Source organism: Parasteatoda tepidariorum, chromosome 11, assembly GCF_982258835.1.
Source record: "Parasteatoda tepidariorum strain Cologne lab strain chromosome 11, Ptep-v5.0, whole genome shotgun sequence".
In the NCBI taxonomy this organism is placed as follows: domain Eukaryota; kingdom Metazoa; phylum Arthropoda; class Arachnida; order Araneae; family Theridiidae; genus Parasteatoda; species Parasteatoda tepidariorum.
Genome location: NC_141765.1, coordinates 18,772,192 through 18,795,211, shown reverse-complemented (window position 1 = coordinate 18,795,211; position 23,020 = coordinate 18,772,192). Strand labels below are relative to the sequence as shown.

Here is a 23,020-nt window from a genome sequence, read left to right as displayed (position 1 = left end):
TACACATGACGCTGGGCGTTAAATTGAACTCTCTGGACATGAGAATGGCCTGCTTTTGGTCTCCCCACAATTCGCCACCTCATTTCATCATCTAAACGCTGGTGGTTACTCATTTTTACTGTTACAATACCTATTACTGCAGAATAACACCAAGAAATTTGCTGACATGTGCTGGCGAGCGAAATGTGTCTTAACTTACGCAAACGTACAACGCCTGTTTCTCTACTGGCTCCGCCTACACACACGTGTACGCTCGGCTACTTGATATACAAGATTCGCATTTTTGTCTAGAAACAGTGGTTTTACATTCAGTCCAGTTCTTTTCCTGAAATTCGATAAAATATGCAAATTTTCTTAATTTATTTCATCAATGTATTTATGCGTGTGCTTCTGAACAGATTATAATAAGAAAGCGCCCCTAGCTGTATACGACGACTCTTCCAGACACGGGTTTCTATGAAATTTTAATCCCGATAATGGGTCCTAACTCCACTAGAAGTATGTCGCAACATTTACGAGATCTTCTGTTATATATAGCATTTTGAAACTTATGCACTTTAACAAGAATAGACTAAAAATGTCATTAAAAAATCCATAGCTTTCAAAGAGAAAATAATTTCAGATTTGAGATTCCCATCCCCAAATTAGGCAAGAACAAGTATTTGTATGTATTAATTTTTTTTTTCTTTTCACCTATGTAATTAATTATTTAATACATATTTGAAGTAAATTTTATAAATTCTCCTTCTTTTTTAGGGATATTGATCATGCACGAACAGATAGATTGCATCTGGATATTTGGTAAGAAAAGTTTGTTTGTTTGAAAAATGATCTTAAATTGTATTAAAATATTATAAACTATATCGCTCAAGAATTATAGTAAAAACGAGAAACTTTCATAACTGCGATTATAGTGACACAATTTCAAAATTGTAAAATAGCAAAACAGTTTTTCTCATCAAATCGTAGTCCCCACAGTGAAACACTTCTAAATTAGTAAGAACGATATTTTTTACACGGGTGTGCTAGATTTTATATTTTATTTCCTAAACGCCATTGAGCACAGCTGACCCATTTCTGAGTTAACGCCTTTCAATGTTCAACTCCATAGCCTTGTAAATTTGAACCTAACCCAGAAGACAAGAGAATTCCTATATCAAGTATTCTAACAAACTAACCTTAATGGCATTTTGATGGAACAAACCCCCATTTGCGTTATATGGGGAGGAAAATCGCACACACTCAGTCAGACGGCAAGGGGATTTTAACCCACGTTCTATCTATCACTGAGGATATTTTATGTCAGCACTGTGGTCGATGCGAGCTAGAGCAGAATTCGTATCAATCAGCCATCACTGAGATTGGAAACTGCGTTGCCTTATTGGGAGGCGAATGCTCTATCCCCTGAGCCATCGCGGCTCGATGGTAGATTGAGATGAAAAATGCATAATGCAACTCGCTGTTTTTACTTCTTTTTTCTCGTTCTTGTCAGAACGTGTTCAAAGCTGAACAGCTGACCCGTAGAAAAACTATAAGTGACTCTTTTCTTCATCGTTGTCTAGTGCCGGGGTTTAGTATGTTAAAAATATTCTTTCAACTACATTTTAAATTTTTGCTGTAAATATTACGCTTTCATGTAAAACCGTTTTAACTACTCTATAACACGCATCTTGTTATACTTTTACGCAAAATTTTAACCCCTTCTCTTAAACAGCATATTTTCCAGGGGGTAATCACTGTAAAGAAACCAGTTGTAAACAAGATTATTTCTGAAACATTGATACATTTCAAATTCCGCTTTTATATAACTTGCCGGCTGAACTTATAATAAGCTTTAAGATGATCTCAGAATTGCAAACTAAAATGTTAAATGCTAATATTTCTATCGGATCTCTTACAAAATGTAAAGTTAAGTGCTTCTTTTTAACTAATCGTAAATTGTTTTCATAACACTAAAGCAATGCTTATTTATATATGCATTATATATATATATGCATTTTATATATATATATGCATTATATATATATATATATATATGCATTTTATATATATATATGCATTATATATATATATATATATATATATGCATTTTATATATAGTATATATATATATATGAGCAATTCTACAAATAAACGCCAATTAGGCGGCCAAAAAAAAAATTTCAATTTCGGAACTTTGATTAAAATTTTTTATTTTTGTTTTTTATACTAAAATATAATCTTATAGTGCGAAATCTCTATAAATACATATTAGAAAGACATTATAATATTATATTTATGTAAAAATCGTTTTATCTGAATAAATGGCTCAGATTTATCTGAGTATGTCAGAAAGAGTATGTCACTTTTAAAGTATGTCACAAAGAAAAAATTTCATGTTCACGATTTTTTCGTGCCTTTTTAGGGTGTAAAAAAGAAGAAAATTCATGTAGAAATAGTGTGCCCCCCAAAATTTTTTGGATTTTTTTTTGGCCGCCTAATTGGCGTTTACTTGTAGAATTGCTCATATGCATTTATATGCATATACTATTTGTATAATGGCTTTGAATTATTTTTATCTATGACTGTCATTGGTCATGTAATCTTTTTTTATAAATTTACTAACAGGGCAGAATGGCAAGTTTGCGAATGCGCATCATCTTGCTGAAAAAAATATTTCTGTTACATACATGAAATTAAATTAAATGAAATTACTCGTGAAATGTGCTTACTTTTTTGATTATTTGTTTCAAACCCAGCTTAATCCGTTTTCAAGCATTTTATTAATGAGGACTAAATGTTGACTCAAATTATGCGCAAACATTTCAGTTAAATAAATTTAAAAGGTATTTTTGTTAATGTTAGTTGAGAAATTTGGATTCTAACCATACTTTATCGATGAATTACTTGTCTCCAAAGAACTGGAAACAAATAAATAAATGAATAATTTATAAAAAAAAAGACAAACAAATCTTCAAACAAAATAACATTATTTGCATCTGGATAGTTCGATTTCATATGAGCTTTAAAAAATAACCGATAGTTCTTTTAGCTTAGAATAAATCCTGAAGGGAAATATAAACATAAGACTTACAAATGCTGAAAGAAATAGATTAAACTGAACTACTTTAAATTTATGAATTTCTTATAAGTTAAAAATCATATTTGGAAGATAAAAAGTACTATATTTACTATTATAATCTGAATTGATATAAAAAGAAATTGATTTTCTTTTCATTTCTCATTAGTGTATGGAAATATTGTATATTACATTTTAGGAGTAAAATCCTTTTTATACATAAGAAAAGAGATTAGTTATGCTATAACTCAATAGCCCTCCAAGGGTATTAAAAGATTTATCTATCTGATAAAGTTCAGAAATATTTTGGATGAGTCCGGCTCTATAATTTTATTCAAGGCTGATTATAAAAGTGCCATTAGCAGCTAGAAATAGACACTCGCCAATCATCACTAAATGATTTCTTACATTGCATAAGGTAAATGCTACTTAAAAGACTTTTAGACTAGCTAGTTTTATGATAGTGGGTTACATTTTTATATTAAGAAACAGTGTAATTCTTTGCTTAAATTATTACATTGACAGGAATATGAATTGATGATAATGTTAGAAGAATCTATATAATGTTAGAAGAATATATATCTGATGATAATATTAGAAGAATAGAAAAGAATCTTATATTGTTAGTTTTTTAACTAACTAAAAAATTTGTCAGTTTTTTAAAACTTTAACTATTAACGAAGGTCAAAAACGATTTAGACCTCTTTTAATACTAATAACTAAACTATCGGTAGATTGACTTGAATTGTAACATTTTTTAAAATTTTCTTAAGCCTTAATTACTTATACTGATAAATTACTTTTCATGCACACTTAGCAGTATTATGGATTAGAAAAAGTGTCTTAACCAATTTCATGCTGTGGTATTAGATACCTTAATGTGGTTGCCGATGAACGAGTCAACTCACAAAAATATCTAACTATTACTATATATTTTAATAACATATAATTCCTTAATCTAACTAGCGGATCACTGCCGGCTCACACCGAACACACTGCTGATAAAAAATCTTCCCACAATTAGACGAATCACGAGTAAGACTCGTGTTTTTCCTCTTCATGTAACGCAAATGCGAGTTTAAGTCCAAAGCGTAGGCGAGTCTGTTCAACACTTGATCCGGGTGTTAACTTATATTCTGGGTTTGGATCAAGAGCCGAGTTTATTAATAATACATAAATCCGTTATGAATCTGCTGTTCAACGTCTGTAATGAAAAATAAAGAAAAGAAATTGTATATCGAATTATGATTGTTGGAAATCTCTACGTCCATTGCAATTATTTCAAAGTTGCTTATTGTGACTGTTATGCACTCCATCTAATTTAGAGGGGAGCTGTATTTCATTATCAGTATTACCACATTTATTATCTTTATTTGATATTTTCAAATGCTAGTCCCTATTTCTTTGTTATTTCTAAAAGACCACTTCTATCAAACGTTATTTTTATACTAAATTCAATAAAAAAATTTTAATTGATTAAACTTATGGCATGCATGCACGTTTTTATACATTAAAATGATAATTGCACTTAGTTTAGCAGCCTATACCACAGATAATATAAAATGTGTTCATGTGTGCTCTTAAATCATGCTGTTGTAAATGAAGATAATACGATTAATATTTTTAATACTATGAAATACTTAATGAACGTCACATAAAAATGAAAACAATTTATCCATGTGGATTTTTTTTTGACCCTCAGAAAACAATTATGTTTTCTTAAAGTGGCATGTACACTTACAAAATATGATCTGTATTCTGAAAATATGTGAATTAAATGCTCATAATATGTTATATTTTTAAATGCTCAATCATTTTATATAAATGTTTTAATGCCGAAAAATTCCAAAATTTATTTAACAGTATATAATTAAACAGATGGTAAATAATAATTTTCATTCTCTTATATGGATAAAATGTTGTAGATTACTGAATGGCGCTATACTACGTCTCGATAACATGACCTGTGATAAACTATCGCACAAAATTTAAGCGTAAATAAACTCACTTTAATAACTTTTAATATAAATGTCAGATTTTAGTGTAATAAGATGTACTCTTAATGGCTTGACAGCTTAATCTTAAATAAGTTAATTAATTAGTGGAGGCAGTAATTAAAGTTACGAAAAAAGACTCAAAATCATATAGTCTCTCTCTGAATAAACATGACTTTTGTTCGACGGATTTGGAATCTAGACCCTTAAAATATTGAAAGTAGCTGCAATCTAGAAAACATGATGTTAATAGTTAGGTCAGAAGAGAATTCAAAAGTTTGAACTACTTTATATCATTATTTTGCTCTCTCAGTAAGGTCATAGTTTTAAATTTTTGTTTCTCAAGTACCATTTAACCGATTCTTTTCAAATTATGAATATTGTCACTTTAAATTAAGAAGGTTAGAAGGGTGCAAAAATCTTAATACGTTGCAATTTCAAATATTTTGACCAACAGTAATTTGACTAACAAAAAATAATAAATAATAAGAACATTTTTAATAAAGAATTGCCATTATATGAATTAGTTTCACAATTTTGCGTTAAAAAAAATGTCATGAAAAGCTATGTTTCCCCAGAGAGAGTAAATTTTAAGCTTGATTTCCTAACTCTAAATATCGTCTACCCAAAGTAATTAGTATATTAATAAATAATTAGTAGTTAAACCCTCAGCTATTAAGATAACATATTAAAATGCATTTATTCCGATCATAATATCAAAAGTCATTGAAGTGTTCCATTTTTGTCATGTTAACAGAAAGGTAAATTAAAATAATTTAGAAGAATCGTAAATGATTAATTTTGGACATTCATAAAGGTAAGTGAATTCAAAAGACTGTAAAAGGCATAAGGCTGTAACTGGTAAAAATGTCTGAGAGAACTGCGAACTTCCTAGAATTTTAAACAGGTAATTTTCTCATTTGGAGTATCACTATATCAACTGTGGTTTCCTTAAAATCAATAACACTTTTGATCTCACACGGAAGCATTTCTATTAAATGGAAGCATTTGTATTAAATGAAAGTATTTCTATTAAATGGTAAGTTATAGTTTCATTTCGTTTTAAATTGATTTTGATTTTTAGTTTAAAAAGTTACCGCGACGATAAGTAGCGTGCAGAGGTTTGTGAACGTCCAGACTTTACTCTAAGATTAGATGTTCTATAAAAGAGTAGTGTCTTCATTGGAGACATACACAATGTAATCATGCTATCTTCCAAAACACTGAGGTAGGAATATGAATTTTCTGAATTCCATCTTTAATTTAAAGTTCATCATCATATTGAGCTTCATCTTCATAACTACCTTGAATTTCATCTTTAGCTCCAGTTCATCTTTAGCTTGAGTTTCATCTTTAGCTTGAGTTTCAACTTGAGCCTCATCTTGAACTTGAGCTTTATTTTGGGATTGCGCAACAGCTTAATCTTGAACTTGAGTTTTACTTTTAACTTCATTGTCAGCTTGAGCAAATTATTTAGTTAAAAATTTTTCTCTTAAGTTTCAGTTTTAGTTTGAGCCTCAATGTGAGCTTCAGTTTGAACTTGAAATTAAGCTTTATGTTTATCTTCAATTTCAGCTTGTGGTTTAAATGGAGCTTTATATTCACTTTTATCTTCTTGAACCTCAGATTGGGCTTAAGCTTTAACTTCTTCTTGAGTTACAGATTCAGCTTGATTTTAAGCTTCATCGTCATATCTATCTGGATCTTCATCTTAAGCTTCTCTTCAGCTTAAGCTCAATCTTCAGCTTGGCATAAGATTAGGCTTAAGCTGGGGCTTCAACCTCAGCTTGAGCTTAAACGTGGTTTTTGCTTTCAACATTTAAGCTTTATCTAGAGCATCAGCTTGAGCTTGGAACTCATCTTGAACTTGAAATTCATCGTCGATTGAATTCGATTCGTCGTAATCCGCTTTTTGAAAGATATGGACAGACACACATTAGAAAGGTATCTATGAATTTATGTATGAATTAGGCTCTAAACTCATATTTTAACTTTTTTTAAAGTAAATTCACGCGCATTTTTTATGTATTTCATTTTTTACGAATGATAAAAAGGCATTTCAAGCAATCCATGCTTATTTAGAATTTATTTTTTCATACAAATATAGGTAATTTTTTGCGAGGGAAAAACGGTGGAATTGCCCATTAACTGAATTGTGAGATTGGGATGAAAATCAAGAAACAAAACCTTTCAATTAGTTCTGAAATGTTGTTTTTCTTGTTTTTATTTATTTTTATCAGGCTAAAATATTAAATAACCAGCTTAACACTGAAAAATTATTAACAATCGACTCCATAAGAACAGGAATAAAAAATGAAAAGTACAAGTGATTTTACCAGTGGTAATTTTTAAAAAAAAATCAGTAAATAGATTAAAGCAATTTTCAAAAAGTGCTTGAACTATTGAAACTATGATAGAGAAATTTTTATTTATTAGTGTGTCGCCAACTTAGAAAAAGAAAATCTGAACAAAAATTGAAATATTTGTTTTACGTATTTGTGTTACGTATTATTGAAATAAAGTTTTTCGATTCCTAGAAAGATAGATTTCTAGATTTAAACGAGAAATAGGGCATGAGAAACAGAGGGCGAAACTTCTCCCCGTCATTTTTACAGGAGCGAGAAGTAAGAGGTAAAAGTAAGCTCAAGTTGCTAGCTTTTTAATTTTGTTTTATTCTCAATAACAGAGCGAGAGAATGATCGGGGCAATTATAAAGCAAAAAATATATAGCTATAAAATTATATGGCTATTATTTTAAATCGTAACCACTTAGTCATCGTATTATTCTATTTTGTTAGTTAAAATGAAAATTACAAAACTGTAAAGAAAAAACATGTAAGATATAATTTTTACGAACACAGTAGTTTGAACCAATAGGATATAAGCCGTGTGTTTATAATATATCATAATGCAGTTATTACAATAATTATCTTAGAATTGGCAAAGAGCTATTTACATTCGTTATATTTCGTAAATCAAAGAAAATAAAGTATATTTCGTAATGTTTTAAATAATTAAAGAAAAGAAAACATTTTCGCGAAAAATTCTATGAACTAAAGTTTTTTCTCGGCTATGAAGCTTGAGAAACGGACATTATTTTTCTTCAGACAATATTAGTTTTCGATGCAATGGACATTATTTTTATTGTAAGCATTTTTATTAGAGTTCATTAGTTTTATTTATTAGAGATTTTAGCATTATTTTTATTATCAAGGAGAAACGTTTGTTAACTTTATTTATTTTTATTATTTTTATTTATTTTACACATTTATACAATCATTACCATAACACCCAAAACCGCATGCTTAGGATTATTACTTAGAATCTCACATCAGTGAATTGATACAAGGGCGCTCGATACTCTAAATGAAAGGATAAATTGCTGAAGGCAGACTCATATGTATCTGTAAATACTCAATGGTAGTCACAGTATGTTCATTTATAAGGTTAAGGAAATATGCTTTGTGAAATTAATAACTTTATAGGAAATTGAAAATGAGTCTATCCATGACTACTATTAGCCGTAATCTTGTTATTACGCTTTATGAGTAGTATTAGATCACACTGGTAGAAATGAGGGTAGAAAGGAGTATAGTGCTGCTTTCTGATATGGAAATGGTGTTGTTATACTGTGATGAAGAACAAACCGTCCGGGATATTTTGAATTATTGAATTCACGATGTCTAGTGGTCCAGTTTATTTTAAAATTTTATGTCTCTAACATTGATTCGTAATTTAACTATACCTATTTAGCCGTTACAAATTAAATGAAAATCATTTTTTCAGTTCAACTTATTTAAATGATTTTTACTTAGTATTTATAGTCTGTCAGACATTAAGAAGTTAGATAAATCTTTAGTAGTCAGTAGGGTATATACCGTTAATGCTAAAACTGACCTTTTTTATGTATCTTTTCTCAGTATCTAAACAAGGTATTGCTTCAATTTTTTTCACAGAATATTTACACATACATGTTTACACTGTGATACATGTCTTTGGCAGAATTTTTTTTAAAAAATTATTAGCAGAGGACTTTTTAAAAAATTCAAAGTTCTCTGTTCATAATTTTTTTAAAAATTTCTGCCAAATATATGCATTTATACTTATCAAAGTGTAAACATCTATGTGTAAATATTCCGTGAAAAAATACTGTGTGTGTAACATAAAAAGCTACAATTAATCTTTTTATGTTATCCTAATTAATTATTCTAGTCGAAAAACTTTCTCACACTTTTAAAAGCCACGTCCTGTTCTTAAATCTATTTTTGACTCAAGTATGCATTTAATTAAAAGCAAGACATTTTTCCTTTTGCTCTCTGTGGGAAACGCTCGACCTATTTCATAAGCCAATAGCCCCCCCTCTTTCCCTAAATTGAAACATTTTACGGATTTACTTTGAAAGATTTTCCCTAAGAAGTGCAACTTTTCATACACACACTATAAAAAATAATTGCAATTTTTAAAATTTAAAAAAATTTTAAAAATTTTAAAAAACAACGAAAACGTATAAATTTGTCATCAGCTCAGATGAATATATACGCAAACTGGTGCTTTCTAATATTGTATCGAAATGGCCAAAGCAAAATACGTATATCAATGCAAAATTGTGGAGCACCAAAAAAAAAAAAAACTCTTTTGAAAATAAAACACATCAAGTAAAAAATTCAAAAATTCATGAAAAATGCAAATATAAGCATATATATATATATATATATATATATATATATATATATATATATATATACAGTAAAACCTTTTTTTGTGCGGTGGATAGGGACCGCATAAAAGAAATCGCACAAAAAAAAATTCGAAAATTTTATAAATTCTGACATGTAATAAACAAGTTTGTACCATATACCACCAAAAACTTTTTTTATGCGGTTGATAGGGACCGCATAAAAAAAGTCGGACTCAGAAAATACATCAATGATTTATGAAATAGATAAGAGAATGCTTTCAATAAAATTAAATAATTAAATTAGACCTAAAGAAATTTTAAAAATATTTAATTCTCCATTGTACATATACATGTAGAAGTTTTCAAATTATACATTAAATAGTTAGCTGCTACTCGTCGTAATCCAAAACGCGCATCTTCTTGGAATGAATTGGTTGAAAATCGCTTGAAGATAGGATTTCAATGATTTGTTTTTTGGTACCATAAAGTCAGTGATCAGATAAAATTAAAAATCATAAAAACTACATATAAATAGAAACAAAAGTAATTAATTTTTTTACCTTTAATCTCACTATAAAATGAATCCTTAATCTAATGAATCGTGTATAAAACTCTGAATACGAAGTGTATAGTATTTGAGATACACGCACTCAGACGAGAATTTACAAAATAAAAATAACGGTTTAATTTTAAAATACTAAGTATTTTAACACAGCAAACGATTTTTTACTGATTTACTTCAACTTGTTTAGCGCAGAATAAATTTTAAACAGAAGAGAAAATGGAGTTGACGATAATAAATGAACTAATGAAAGTAAATAAACAGAGCATCGCGAAGTTCAGATACATCGTTCTCAAGGAGACCACGTAATCAGAGTTCGTCCACAACATGCATATGCACATTGATAGGAAACATTAAACTGGTGCTAACGCCGTTAAGATTCATATACCGCATAAAAATAATTCGCACAAAAAAAATCGCACAAAAATAAAATCGCATAAAACCAATCGCACAAAAACATAATCGCATAAAAAAGGACCGCACAAAAACAGGTCTCACTGTATATATAAAATATCAGTAGTGTAATTATTACGTTTTCTAACTTTTCACTACAATATATCAACTTTTTTTCAGGTATATGAGACATATTTAGTTATTGTTTCTAGAATTTGGTTTAGTCTTTGCTGATAATTCTATTTTTTTCTTACATTTTTAAAAACAATTTTATAAAAATAATATTAGAATAATCAAAATATACTTAAGAACATAGGTATAAACGCAATTTAAATGAACTGCATTCATTGATTTTAGTTAACAAATCAGCTTTCAACGTTTTTTCTTTTGATTGAATTATTCAATGGCCTATGATTGACATGGATAGATTATTAAGTATCCCAATAATGACCGACAGTTAAATAAATTAAAGGAATACAAAAAAAGAAGAAATGGAAATGTACGATTCATTGCGTTTCGCTAAGGAAACCAAGTAATTTGTTCTCACTTATTTCAAAAATTAGTTACTAAGTTCGCCAACAATTGGCGCTATTCACCGGAAAAATTCTAAAACAATGTTGTTTTCTCATGTATGTCAGACTTTTCAAAATAAAATATACGCGTATGTATCTTGTTTTTGTTTTTTGTTTTTAAATTTTTTTTTAAAATCTGCATCACGTTTTTATTGCAAATAGTTGCCATTTGAATAACATCGTTTACAAATATTTTCACTTAGCAGCGCCACTTTTTATGAAATTTGTAACTAATTTAAAGCTCAGTGAGAATAAAATTCGTGTTTGTTTTTTCTATTGATTTCTTCAATCGTCAGATATGTTTATGACAGTCAGTATAATAAACATGCGTTAATAATTCCAGCGATTCGCAGAAAATTAATTTATATTTTTTAAAATCATAATTCATCAATTCTGATTAACATATTGCTCGTATTGTTAAGTGAATTGAAATAACCATGAGCCTGCCTCATATTTGAATAAATTATTTTGGATATAAATTATAAAATTGGTAGATTTTATAAATTTGTAATAACTTTTGAAAAGTAATTTATTAATTTTCTTATCATCCTAAGGCTGCTTAAGAAAAGCTCTAATTTATATTTTTTTAAAAAATCTAATTTTCTCCTTATCTTTTATTTTCTGCTGGGCATAGTATTGAACAAGTTAATGGAGTTATTATAAAATAAACACTTTAAAAAAAGATTTAAAGCTCTCGGCAAGCATTTGTTTTGCTTCAAGAATTATGGATTCGTTCAATAACCTTAATTTTCCAAAACTAAGGAAGTTTCTTTCTTTCCGTCCATCGAAGAGAGAACTTAATTATAGAAATAATTTAAAACAGACTTGCTGAATATATTTCTCTGCTTTATTTTCTACTTAATTCATAAACAAAGAATTGATAAATTCTCTATTCTAATTTTTTTCCCCTTGAGCACAATAACCTTGGAAATTTGAAGCGCATTTAACAGTAAAATATTTTAAAAAAATTGCATTACGATATACAGGATCCCCTCTGAAGTCCGTGTTCACCCTCTTAACTATTTTTACTCGGCCCCAGCTATAGCTCTGAAACTGGTGTTCAGTAGATATGCATTACAGCGCCACCCGGGAGAAAACTATAGAGTTGGATTACTATCTCGAAAACAGTACGAGGTAACTGGAAAAGTGAATAACAAAGTTATAAAGTATCCCCAGATTTGGTCTGAAGAGACAAATTGCAGACATTAATGGTATGAAAAGGACATTTAAAATGTACATTTCGCTACTTTTCGCTCAGTGATCTGGCGAAAGGTTTTTAAAAAAATAACTTTTTATCGCAAGATACCTTTATTTTCTTTGCAAAAAACGTAAACAAAGTTTGAAAATCGAAAATGAAGGAATCTTCGGATAACAAAACTTTTTTTTTATCCTAATATTGTTTCATCACGTTCTAATGCAGGTAATTCCAAATAAATAAATGTGCGTTTAAAGTGTTCATTACTACTCATTAATGTCCAAAACGTGTCTATTCAAACCAAAATGATATAACTCTAAAATTTTATTTCACTTTTTTACCATATCTCGTGCAGTTTTTTTCTCCGTTAGCTAACTCCGCAGTTTTTTCACCAGGAGGTATTATAAACGATGCTCTCTTGTAGCGCACAACAACTTTATTACATCTGGACACCATTTCAGCTACAACCATTCAAAAGAGATTTCGAACTAAAGTGGGCGAGCGCATGTTGCATAATCGTTAATTTTAGGATATCAAGTCATTATTTTCTGTAAAGTAATTTTCATAATATAGGGTCATAAGACTAATGGTTTTTAAAATTTATAACGAGAATAGAGTTGATGTTAAGCAATTATTGCTTCAAGTTTACGTAACAGAGCATAAATATTTCCACCCAGAGCTCTTGGTGTTAGCTCAAATAATTTCCTATAGAGGACACTGCATGTCCTTTTTTACCATCAGCTCCACACTGATCGTGAAAACACGGTTCCCAGTAGAAAGCCAAAGTCAAACATGATTGGCAGCAGCCGATGAACGGGTGAGGGCCACTTTGATTTGCTGCGGAAGAACAGAGGTTGCACGGTATCAGTCGTCGTTAATCTTTTATATCGTAAAGTGTTTGATTTTGCACTCACTTCGTTGAACTTCCAAAGTGGGGGAGCCATCCCCCTTACAGAGGATCAAAACTGTGATAGTAGGTCTTCGGATCATTCTTACTAATGTTTCCTGACTATCACCAACACCCCATTGTGCAGCTCTAGTGGAACGTAAATAAAGTACTACTACTTGGTTACCATTGCATTTTGATGTACAAAATGCAAAATAAAAAAACGGATCACCCTAAATAACTTTTGGTCTAATGATTGGATCTTCACGTTCTAGGATTTAATCTTAATGGTTTGAGGAGGGGATCTCAAATATGCTATATAATTAGTGCAGATGATATTTTAAGTTACGAAATCAGGCACTAAACATGCTTTCTCTGAATAAGCATGCCTTTTTTTTTTATTTATTTGGATTTCTGACCCCCAAAATGTAGGGGGTCTCAGTAACTTGGGAAGTATGCTCCCAATAGTTTGGTCAAGAGTGCGATCTAAGGCTTGAACCACATAATGTAAGTTTACTCTTTGCGTATTTTGCCATATCACGAGAACATTTTAAGTAAATTTAAAAAATTTTGGACACAATTACAAATTCGTTTATACAAAAAAAATTCCATGCAAACAATATATTTTACCAAATATTTATTATTTCTAATTATTTTAATTAATAAAAGTCGAAAAATTTTTAATTGTAAGGTAGAAAATTTTTACATCATTTTAAAGTATGTAATTTTACATGGCAGAATACAAAATTTGAGCGAAGAGTTACTGAGAAATCAAATTTAAAATATAAATTTTTTTTAAGAATTTGATGTTTCGGGATTATTTGCCGGATTAGCCTCTATTAGTCGAATTTCACTCAAATTTGTATTTTGCCATGTAAAATTACATACTTTAAAATGATGTAAAAAATTTTATACTTTACATTTAAATATGTTTTCGACTATTTTTAAAAAATAATAATAATAAAACAGTAAATATTTACTAAAATTTGTTTTTTGCGTGGAATTCTTTTTGGATAAACGAATTTAATAATGACTGCAAAAATTTTTCCATTCGTTTAAAAAGTTCTCGTGATATGGTGAAATACGCGAAAAGTAAAATTAACATTATGGGGTCAAACTTAGGATAGCTCTCCTGACCAAACTATGGGGACCATATTTCCCAGATTGTGGATACCTCCTATACTTTGGGGGTCAGAAATCCGATTCCATCGAAGAAAAGGAATGTTTATTCAAAGAAAGTATGCTTTTGTGTCGGATTTCGTCACTTAAAATATTGTGCACACTAATTAATTAGCATATCACCCCCTCGACCATTAAGCTTGAGTTATAACGTGAAGAACCGATCATTAGATCAAAAGTTATTCTGGATGGTTCGTTTTGTTTCTTGCCTACTGTAGATACGGCAACGGGCAACGGTAAGTATGAACACGAGAGCTGTTTAATGCTTTTAGGTTTCCCATATATATATATATATATATATATATATATATATATATATATATATATATATATATATATATATATATATATATATATATATATATATATATATATATATATATATATATATATAGTCCCTAGCCCAATTATTAGACGCAGTATGAGATTCTATGTAAAATCTTAATTATCAGATGATACTATACAGCTTTATTGTTTTTATGCACCTGAAACAAGTTTGCACTTGTTTACGTTTGCGTATCAATTGGTTAATTTGACGATTTATAATATAAATTCAACGACTGGATAAATTAGACTGTATTATGTAAATATAGAATATTTATTATATAAGGTATTATATTAGTATATTATAATAATTAGACCAAATTATTAGACGCACTGTAGTTTTTTAATAATTACACGTTTTGCACGAGTTTATATGCAATACTTTTATATCTAAACATACATGTAATGGGTGTTTATCCAGGACATTTTTTATATGCTTCCTATTTGTATTTATTTTTAACGCATTGCACTATAGCTCGTTCACCAGAAGTTGGCACTTGGCTCCGCCTTCATCACGTGGTATGCGACGATACTATTTCGCTATTTTTGGGAGAAGGTTGTGAGCAATCCTGAACAATGTTGCTATTTGGCGATCGTTTGGCAAAAATATTTATTTCGCAAACTTTATGTGCATTTTTTTTTTAACAATGAATATTTCATAAATTTGATGATATTTTACACTATTTTTTATGATATTTCTTTCTTTTGAGTGAATAGTTTGTCCTTTATGACACATTTCGCTGGGAGAACAACAGTTGCTAAATTTAAACTATATTTAATTAGCTAGTGTAACAAAAGGTATATTAGCAGATGATAAAGCAAAGTAAGTGAAAAATAATTCACTTTCTGTGCTTGGCGCAAATTAAGGGTTGTCTCAATTTCAACAACGGAGATGTTTTTCCTCTTACTCCCCCACGCTGAAATGAACTCTGCGTCCGAGGAGGTGGAGCCAAGTCTCAACTCCTGGTGAACGAACTATACAATGTTAACCAATTGATGCATGAACATAAACAAGTGCAAAACGGTTACAATCGCGTGAAAACAATAAAGCTGTATAGTATCACATGATAATTAAGATTTTACATAGAATCTTATAGTGCGTCTAATAATTAGGCCAAGGACTGTATGCATATATATATATATATATATATATATATATATATATATATATATATATATATATATATATATATATATATATATATATATATATATATATATATATATATATATATATAAATGTGTGTGTGCATATACTTTTTTTAAAGAATATATGCATAATCGAAGCATATCATTTTAGGGACCATGATGATGAAACGTCTGTGTTTGATGCAGCAAGAAAACTAAATGAGGTTTCTAATCTAAAAGGTCTTGGCAGGTAAGTGCTGCACATAAATATGATGACAGAACTGTTTTTTATTCCACTAAGTATTCTTTACGTCATTTATTCAAAATTATTGATTTATGCAAATATTAATGTGACATGTCATTTGCTTATAGAGGCATGTAAAATATCTAAAATATTAAAATGACTTCAATTTAAAGTTCAGAATATCAAACAGGCGTGACGTTTTCCTGTCATTTTCGTTTATTTCCTTGTCAAAGTTTTTTGAATTAATTTAATCAACATCATAAAAAGTATTTAGGTGCCATAAATAAGTTGTCTATTAACAGGTATTAGCATAACTTTGATAAATTCTATTTATGATGAATATTCATTAGAAAACAAAGAAGTGTTTATGAATAGTCTCTTTGCAGTTAAGCTGAAATATTACTTTGTTTTTTTTATGTTGCCATGTTTTACTTTCGTTATTGAAAAATTTTATTCTCTTTTTTAATTGTTGTTCAATTTTTTTATTTTTTATTTCTAAAGAATAGCTAATACTACTTCGTAAAGGTATGAAATTTATTTCCTAATACATAGTATTCGTTTTCAATGGTATTATCTTTATTTGCTTATTTATTTTATTCATTTATGTTTTTGTTGTAAATGTTTCTTTTTAATATGATTTGCTCAAATAAACAATAAAGTAACAAACAAAATAGCTAGTACAAAAAAGTACGAAAAAAAGAAACGGAAATGAAATTTTCCTATGATTAAAATAAAGAAACTTAATTCCTTAAAATTTAATTGGAAGTGCGTCAATTTTTCTAAACTGCTGTTTGTAGAAAATGCAACACCATGAAAGAATCATCAGAATCAAATGAAATTTAATGCAGAAACGACTTGTACTGATACAAATAAATGATGAAATTTTCAAAACAAAAGAAGCAAATTAAGCGTCCGAAATCAGTATTTGGTGCAGCCACCACGGGCTGCAATAAGTGCTGCTATACGACGTGGCATGGAGTCAAACAGATGTTGAATATCTGCTTGAGGAAGAGAATTCCATATCGCTTGTATGCGCAACCAAAGTTCGTCTTTGGAAACTGCAGGACGCGGATCACGAGTGAGACGCCGACCAACCATATCCCACACATGCTCAATAGGCGACATATCCGGCGAATAAGCAGGCCAAGGAAGAAGTTGCATGCGTTGTGCTGAACAGAAGTCTCTAACAGTCCGCGCAACATGTGGGCGTGCATTATCCTGCTGAAAGATAGCTCCAGGGATGCCTTGAAGGAAAGGAACGACTTCGGGCTGTAGCACTTCACGGACGTATCTGTTGCTATTGAGATTACCCTCAATTCGTATCAAATTGGATCGTCCATGATACGAAATCGCACCCCAGACCATAACTCCGGGTGTTCGACCACTATGTCGTTCAATAATACACTCAGGAAGGCAGCGTTGACCGGCATAACGTCTAACACGAACACGGCCATCATGGGTCCACAAATTGAAGCGTGATTCATCTGAAAAGACAACTTGGTGCCAATCAGCTCGCCAGTCTCTGTGCTCAAGAGCCCACTGCCGACGCAGCCGTCGATGATCCGCCGTGAGGGGAATCCTGTATAATGGCACCCTTGCACGCAATCCACGGCGCAGCAGACGACGACGAATTGACGAAGCCGACAATTGTACACCTGTAGCAGTAGACCAATGTGCTGCCAGCTGCCTGGAGGAAGCTGTGCGATCATTCACCGCCATGCGGAGCAGGTGTCGATCATCGCGCTCTGACGTCACCTTCTGTCGTCCAGTGCCTGTTTTTCGAGTTGTTCGGTGCTCGTCGGTCCACTGCTTCCAAACTCGCATCACTGTGGAACTGTTCCGCTGCATACGAGCTGCTATTGCGCGATAGGAAAATCCTCCTTCTCGAAGGCCGATTATCCTCCCTCGTTCAAACTCCGTAAGTTGCTTGAATTTCTTATTCTTCCGTCGTGGAGGCATACTCAGGTCTCACTAAACGTTTGCCACTAACAAATAATCATAGACTATTTTCAACGTCCCGCTACAGCACTTTATTTATACGCTTTCAGCATCAATTCAGAGGGCGCTGCGCGCGCCACGCACGCGCGATGGCTCTGAAACTTTATTAATTTGCATAATATCCTATAATTGACATTTGCTGCGAATTTCATTTGATTCAGATGATTCCTTCATGGTGTTGCATTTTCTACAAACAGCAGTTTATATCGACTCAAGGAAAAATAATGAACTGAATTTCTCAGTTTTTTTGCATAAAATGTTTATCTACTAACTTGGTAGTTTTGAACTGCTTTGTTTTATGCTCAAAATATTATATTTTGGTTAAATACGATACAAAATAATTAAATCACGACCAATAATGTAGCCAAGAAACATGAATCGGAAATTTTAACGCTAATATCAAACTTCCCAACGCAAAACATGGACAATTAATTTTATGGCTAACCTTTCGTTTGACAATTAAATCTACACAATGCTTGAAAATAAAGTGGAATTCAGTCAATTAAGACGTTTAGAATCTATTTGTGAAGCGCAATTTTATGCTGAAGCAACACACAAAAAGCATATAATAATACGGGGTATCCAAAAAAGATATGTGGTTTGCAAAAATTTATAACAAGAAAATGGTTCATGTTAAATCGGATTTTGCAGCAAATTCATCTGACTAGACAATATTTCTTCCTATCAGAGTTTCTATTTTTCTTCTAAAAGCTTTTGACAGATGGCGCAGCGGACACTAAACCTATCAATCAAGAAAAGAAAAAAAAAAGAAAAGAAGTTTAAAATCACAACACAGCAGGTCACATTAATTACTACATTTAATTATGGCTATTTAACATTTCAAAAGAACAATAATGTGATTTTTAATTATTTAATATTTTATTTTAATTCTGTTTGTTTACAGCCCACTCAATTTGAGCTAAAACCTGAATTTTGAAGGAGAAAATGTTTCACCTTCTTACTCGAATTTTTCGTAAGAATTTTTTTCCGACCTTAACTGTTTTCCAGTTTTAAATGTCTGAAAAGCGTCAGCCTAGTTTAGAAAACATGCAATGAAATTACACATAAACAAATATAATTGGTTATTTATTTAATTATTATTACAAGAATAATTAATAACTATAAATCATGTATTACTACAATATCAGATATATTTTCTCCTTTTAATCTATAGGGATAGCAAGCGAATGAATTATTTGAAATAGTAAAATTATTTGATTAAAAGGTAAATATATTAGATAGAAACGAAACTATAGTTATTTTAACTAACATTTTAACTATCATCTAACCTTATTTTTTAAAAAAACAATTATTTTTTTAGTGTAGATTCTTTAGTCAATATTAACAAATTTCATTGTTATTTTTTCTTAACATTTATGAAATAGATACTCATAAAATAAATGTGTAATTATACTCTTTAATGAACAAATTAATCATTACAAAATATGTTAAGATAACTAAGAGATATTAAAAATGATGTTAGTTAAATAATTTTTCTATTCTTAGTAAAATGAAACTCTCAATAAAAATTTTTAATAATGATTCCACTTTCTATCATTTAAGTGATTTTTTAGTAAAATTAATTATTTCGTTAAGTAGAAACTGCATGTATTAATAATTTTTATTCGGTATTTATAATCGAATTACTATTTTATTTATCATTTCCAAATGTATAGAAAATTTTTGAATTTCTTCATTTTTTAGTTAAGGAATGTTAATTTATGGAAGTATAATCTGTAATTAACTGATTAATTAATGTTTGAATACTTTAAATTCTGTAACAAGAAGAAGCGTTTTTATAGAGTGCCTAGTATTTGCCTTCTAGTAATTGTCGTACCAATTTGTTGCATATAATTTTAGGTTTAGGAAAATGAAATAGTATATTTAATGTTATCAACAGTTTTATTATACAATAGAATTTCTCAATTGTTATGGCAGAAATGTTATCTTTTTCTAATGGTTTCTTTTGTTGGTTCAATTATTCTCATTAACTTTATCACCTAATATTTTTATGTGTATAATATTTGGAATATTAACAATTAGTATTAGTCTGTATATCCGACGTAGCAAATCAATTGCAAATAAGAAACGAATGATATTGCTAAAAATCGCTTGAAAATTTTCGGATGGTACATTTTAAGTCTACAGCCATTTAAACAAGCTTAGATTTCTTTTTATTTTATTACAAATCTTAGTCGATAGCTAATACACTGTTGAAGAGGTTGCAGTTATTTTTTTACTAATTTGTCATAATTAGTTTCGCGTAATTTCACTTGGTCCACCAGCTAAAATGATTTTAAAATTTATGCTTTTTAACCCTCGACGCACCACATCCAGATTAGCAATTTTTTTTTCCTTTTCCATTCAAGATATGATTGATAAATAAATATATTAAAACTACTGACTTACAGTAATTTACAAAACGCATAATAATTTATTTGTCATTTAAGTATTTATAGACTTTTTTAAGATTTTTGATTATCGATTTAACTTTCACAGTTACAGTGCACCAGGAAAAAAACATTATTAGTAAATTATTACTATAATTATTACTGTAAATTATTACTATAATAAATAATTAACTATTGATTAAATACGGTAGAAATTATAAAATTTTTATCATTCTAATTTTTTAGTAGGGAAATAACTATATGTTATTTTTATTTTAGACGTCAACAATTAACTAGCTTAAACATTAAGATTTTAGAAAAATCAAATTAATCCTCATTGATTGTTTTTGACCCAAGAAAGACTTTGTTTCGCCAAACGAAGCAACAGTAGCCAATCTAGTAATTAAACCCCGGTCCAGAGAATCTGAAAACCTTTCGAAAACCTAAACAAAGAAGAGGAGCTACAGTTTGTCTATCGAGAAAACTCCCCTCACCACGAAGTCTAAGGCCGTCTGCTGCTATGGAAATAGCAAATAGTGCATTTCAAAAAAGGGAGCTTCTTTCTCCCCTGATTCCCTTCCTCTCGTTGACCGGAGTCAAAACCTATCTTAAATAATGACCTTGAAATAGTTAAACCCCGCAACCATAGTCATCACCACCACTCTTGACTAATGGCTAGGGGAGTTCTTTATGTAGACATACTATATTCATTTTCGTCATTTATATCTTGCATCTGACGCTTAGAAACCGGTGTTTCACGGCACGGTTTCTAAACGCCCCAATATCTGGGTAACCCCTGTCAATCAACTACGTGATGACCTTTTTAGAACGATGCATGACTAGTTTCTTGCGCGACTTTTTCAGGAAATTTCTAATGGGACGCGCGAGTTCTAAACATCATTTCGTTTTCCCCTTCACCTCGACCAATGAGATTCGTTGAAAATCCATTATGGCCATCGCAGCAATGAGAGTCATATGCCGGCTATAAATATTTGAAATATGTTAAGTCTTCTAAAGTAGAAAGCTATTTAATGTCACTAAAAGGCTATTTATTTACCATTATATCTGTCTTTTATTAAAATGAAATTTTACAATATTATTTTACAATATTATTTATTATTTTTTGGCTTAAAGATTTTATATTTGGCGCTAGTTTTGGCATGATTATGATGTTTCCGATTCGACTTTGAGAGACGATCTGATGACATAAATTTTTTTAAAATTTTTTTTTTATCAAACTTTAATTTTTTTTTATTTGGTAATTCAGTTTATTAAACTAGCGAGTTTTTCTAATTAAGAGTAATTTCATAAATTAGTCTGTTTCCATAAGGTCTCAATAGTTAATAGAACGGTAGAATATTTGAGTTCCATAATTTTGATTTCACTTTTTACATATTTCACTATATTTCTTGAAGAATTAGAATGAAGGCTGTTGAAGAGAATCAAGAGATTTCTTCCACAAATATAAAACTTGCTTTCTAAATATAAATCCATGCAAAACGCATTTTTTCCATTAATTATTCATTTTTGCTAGTTGTTTTAATAATACTCAAAAACATTTTGTATGGTACGAATTACAAACTTTTACATTAATTTGGACTATGTCAAGCAAAGTTTACAAACAAAATTTTTCAACGAAATAAAATGAAAAGCTCTTGAAATGTGAAAATGAAAATTTCAATTTATTTGAAATTTAATTACTCCGAAATTCATTTTCAACTGTGTTATTTAAAGTAACAAAAACGAAAATTTCAGCAAAATAAAATTTGTCGAATAAGCTCTTGAAAAATAAAAAAATAAAAAATATTACTTAATCGAAATTTAATTATTTAGAAACTCATTTGTCATTTGAAGTGACGAAAGCAGAAATTGGAACGAAGTCAGACGAATAGCTTTTGAAAAATACAAATTCAAGAATACGAAAAATTTATAAATTGAAAAAATTATAAATATACATTTAAAAATACTCTTGAAAAATGAAAATTTAAAAACAAAAATTTGAAAGTTCGAAATTTAATCATGCAGAAACGTTTCAACCAATTTTGCATAAATTTTATATTGTTCCATTAAAAATTATGTGGTATAAAATACTATGTAACCTTTGAGAATGTTAAGTAAATATAATTAAATGTAACGATATGTTCTTTGAGGGAAAAAAATTAAAATCAGTCTGAAAAGTTATGTTTATTTAGAGAAAAACTTTCTCTTAATTTCACATGCAAAAATTATTTAACATGCTTAATTAGCCTCTCGTACCATTAAATTTGCATCTATACACACAAAACACGTTCACTGGTTTAAAAGTTATGTAATTATCCAGTTTTTTATTTTGCACACTGAATTGTGTGAGAAAAAGAAATTCCGGTAAAATTACCGCAATCTATAGTAACGACGTATCCTGTTGAAATAAAACATTATT

The 23,020-nt window shown here is 29.8% G+C and overlaps 1 protein-coding gene across 4 annotated transcripts in view; it reads left to right on the top strand.

Moving 5' to 3' along the window:
• LOC107451031 (BAI1-associated protein 3) overlaps positions 1 to 23,020 on the top strand; it is a 392,542-nt gene that overhangs the window by 229,329 nt on the left and 140,193 nt on the right. For all 4 annotated transcript variants that reach the window (XM_087155406.1, XM_087155403.1, XM_087155404.1 and 1 more), the window contains exons 7-8: positions 757 to 801; positions 16,142 to 16,219. In XM_087155406.1, coding sequence (XP_087011532.1) covers positions 757 to 801; positions 16,142 to 16,219 — 123 coding nt within the window. The remainder of the gene's footprint in view (positions 1 to 756; positions 802 to 16,141; positions 16,220 to 23,020) is intronic.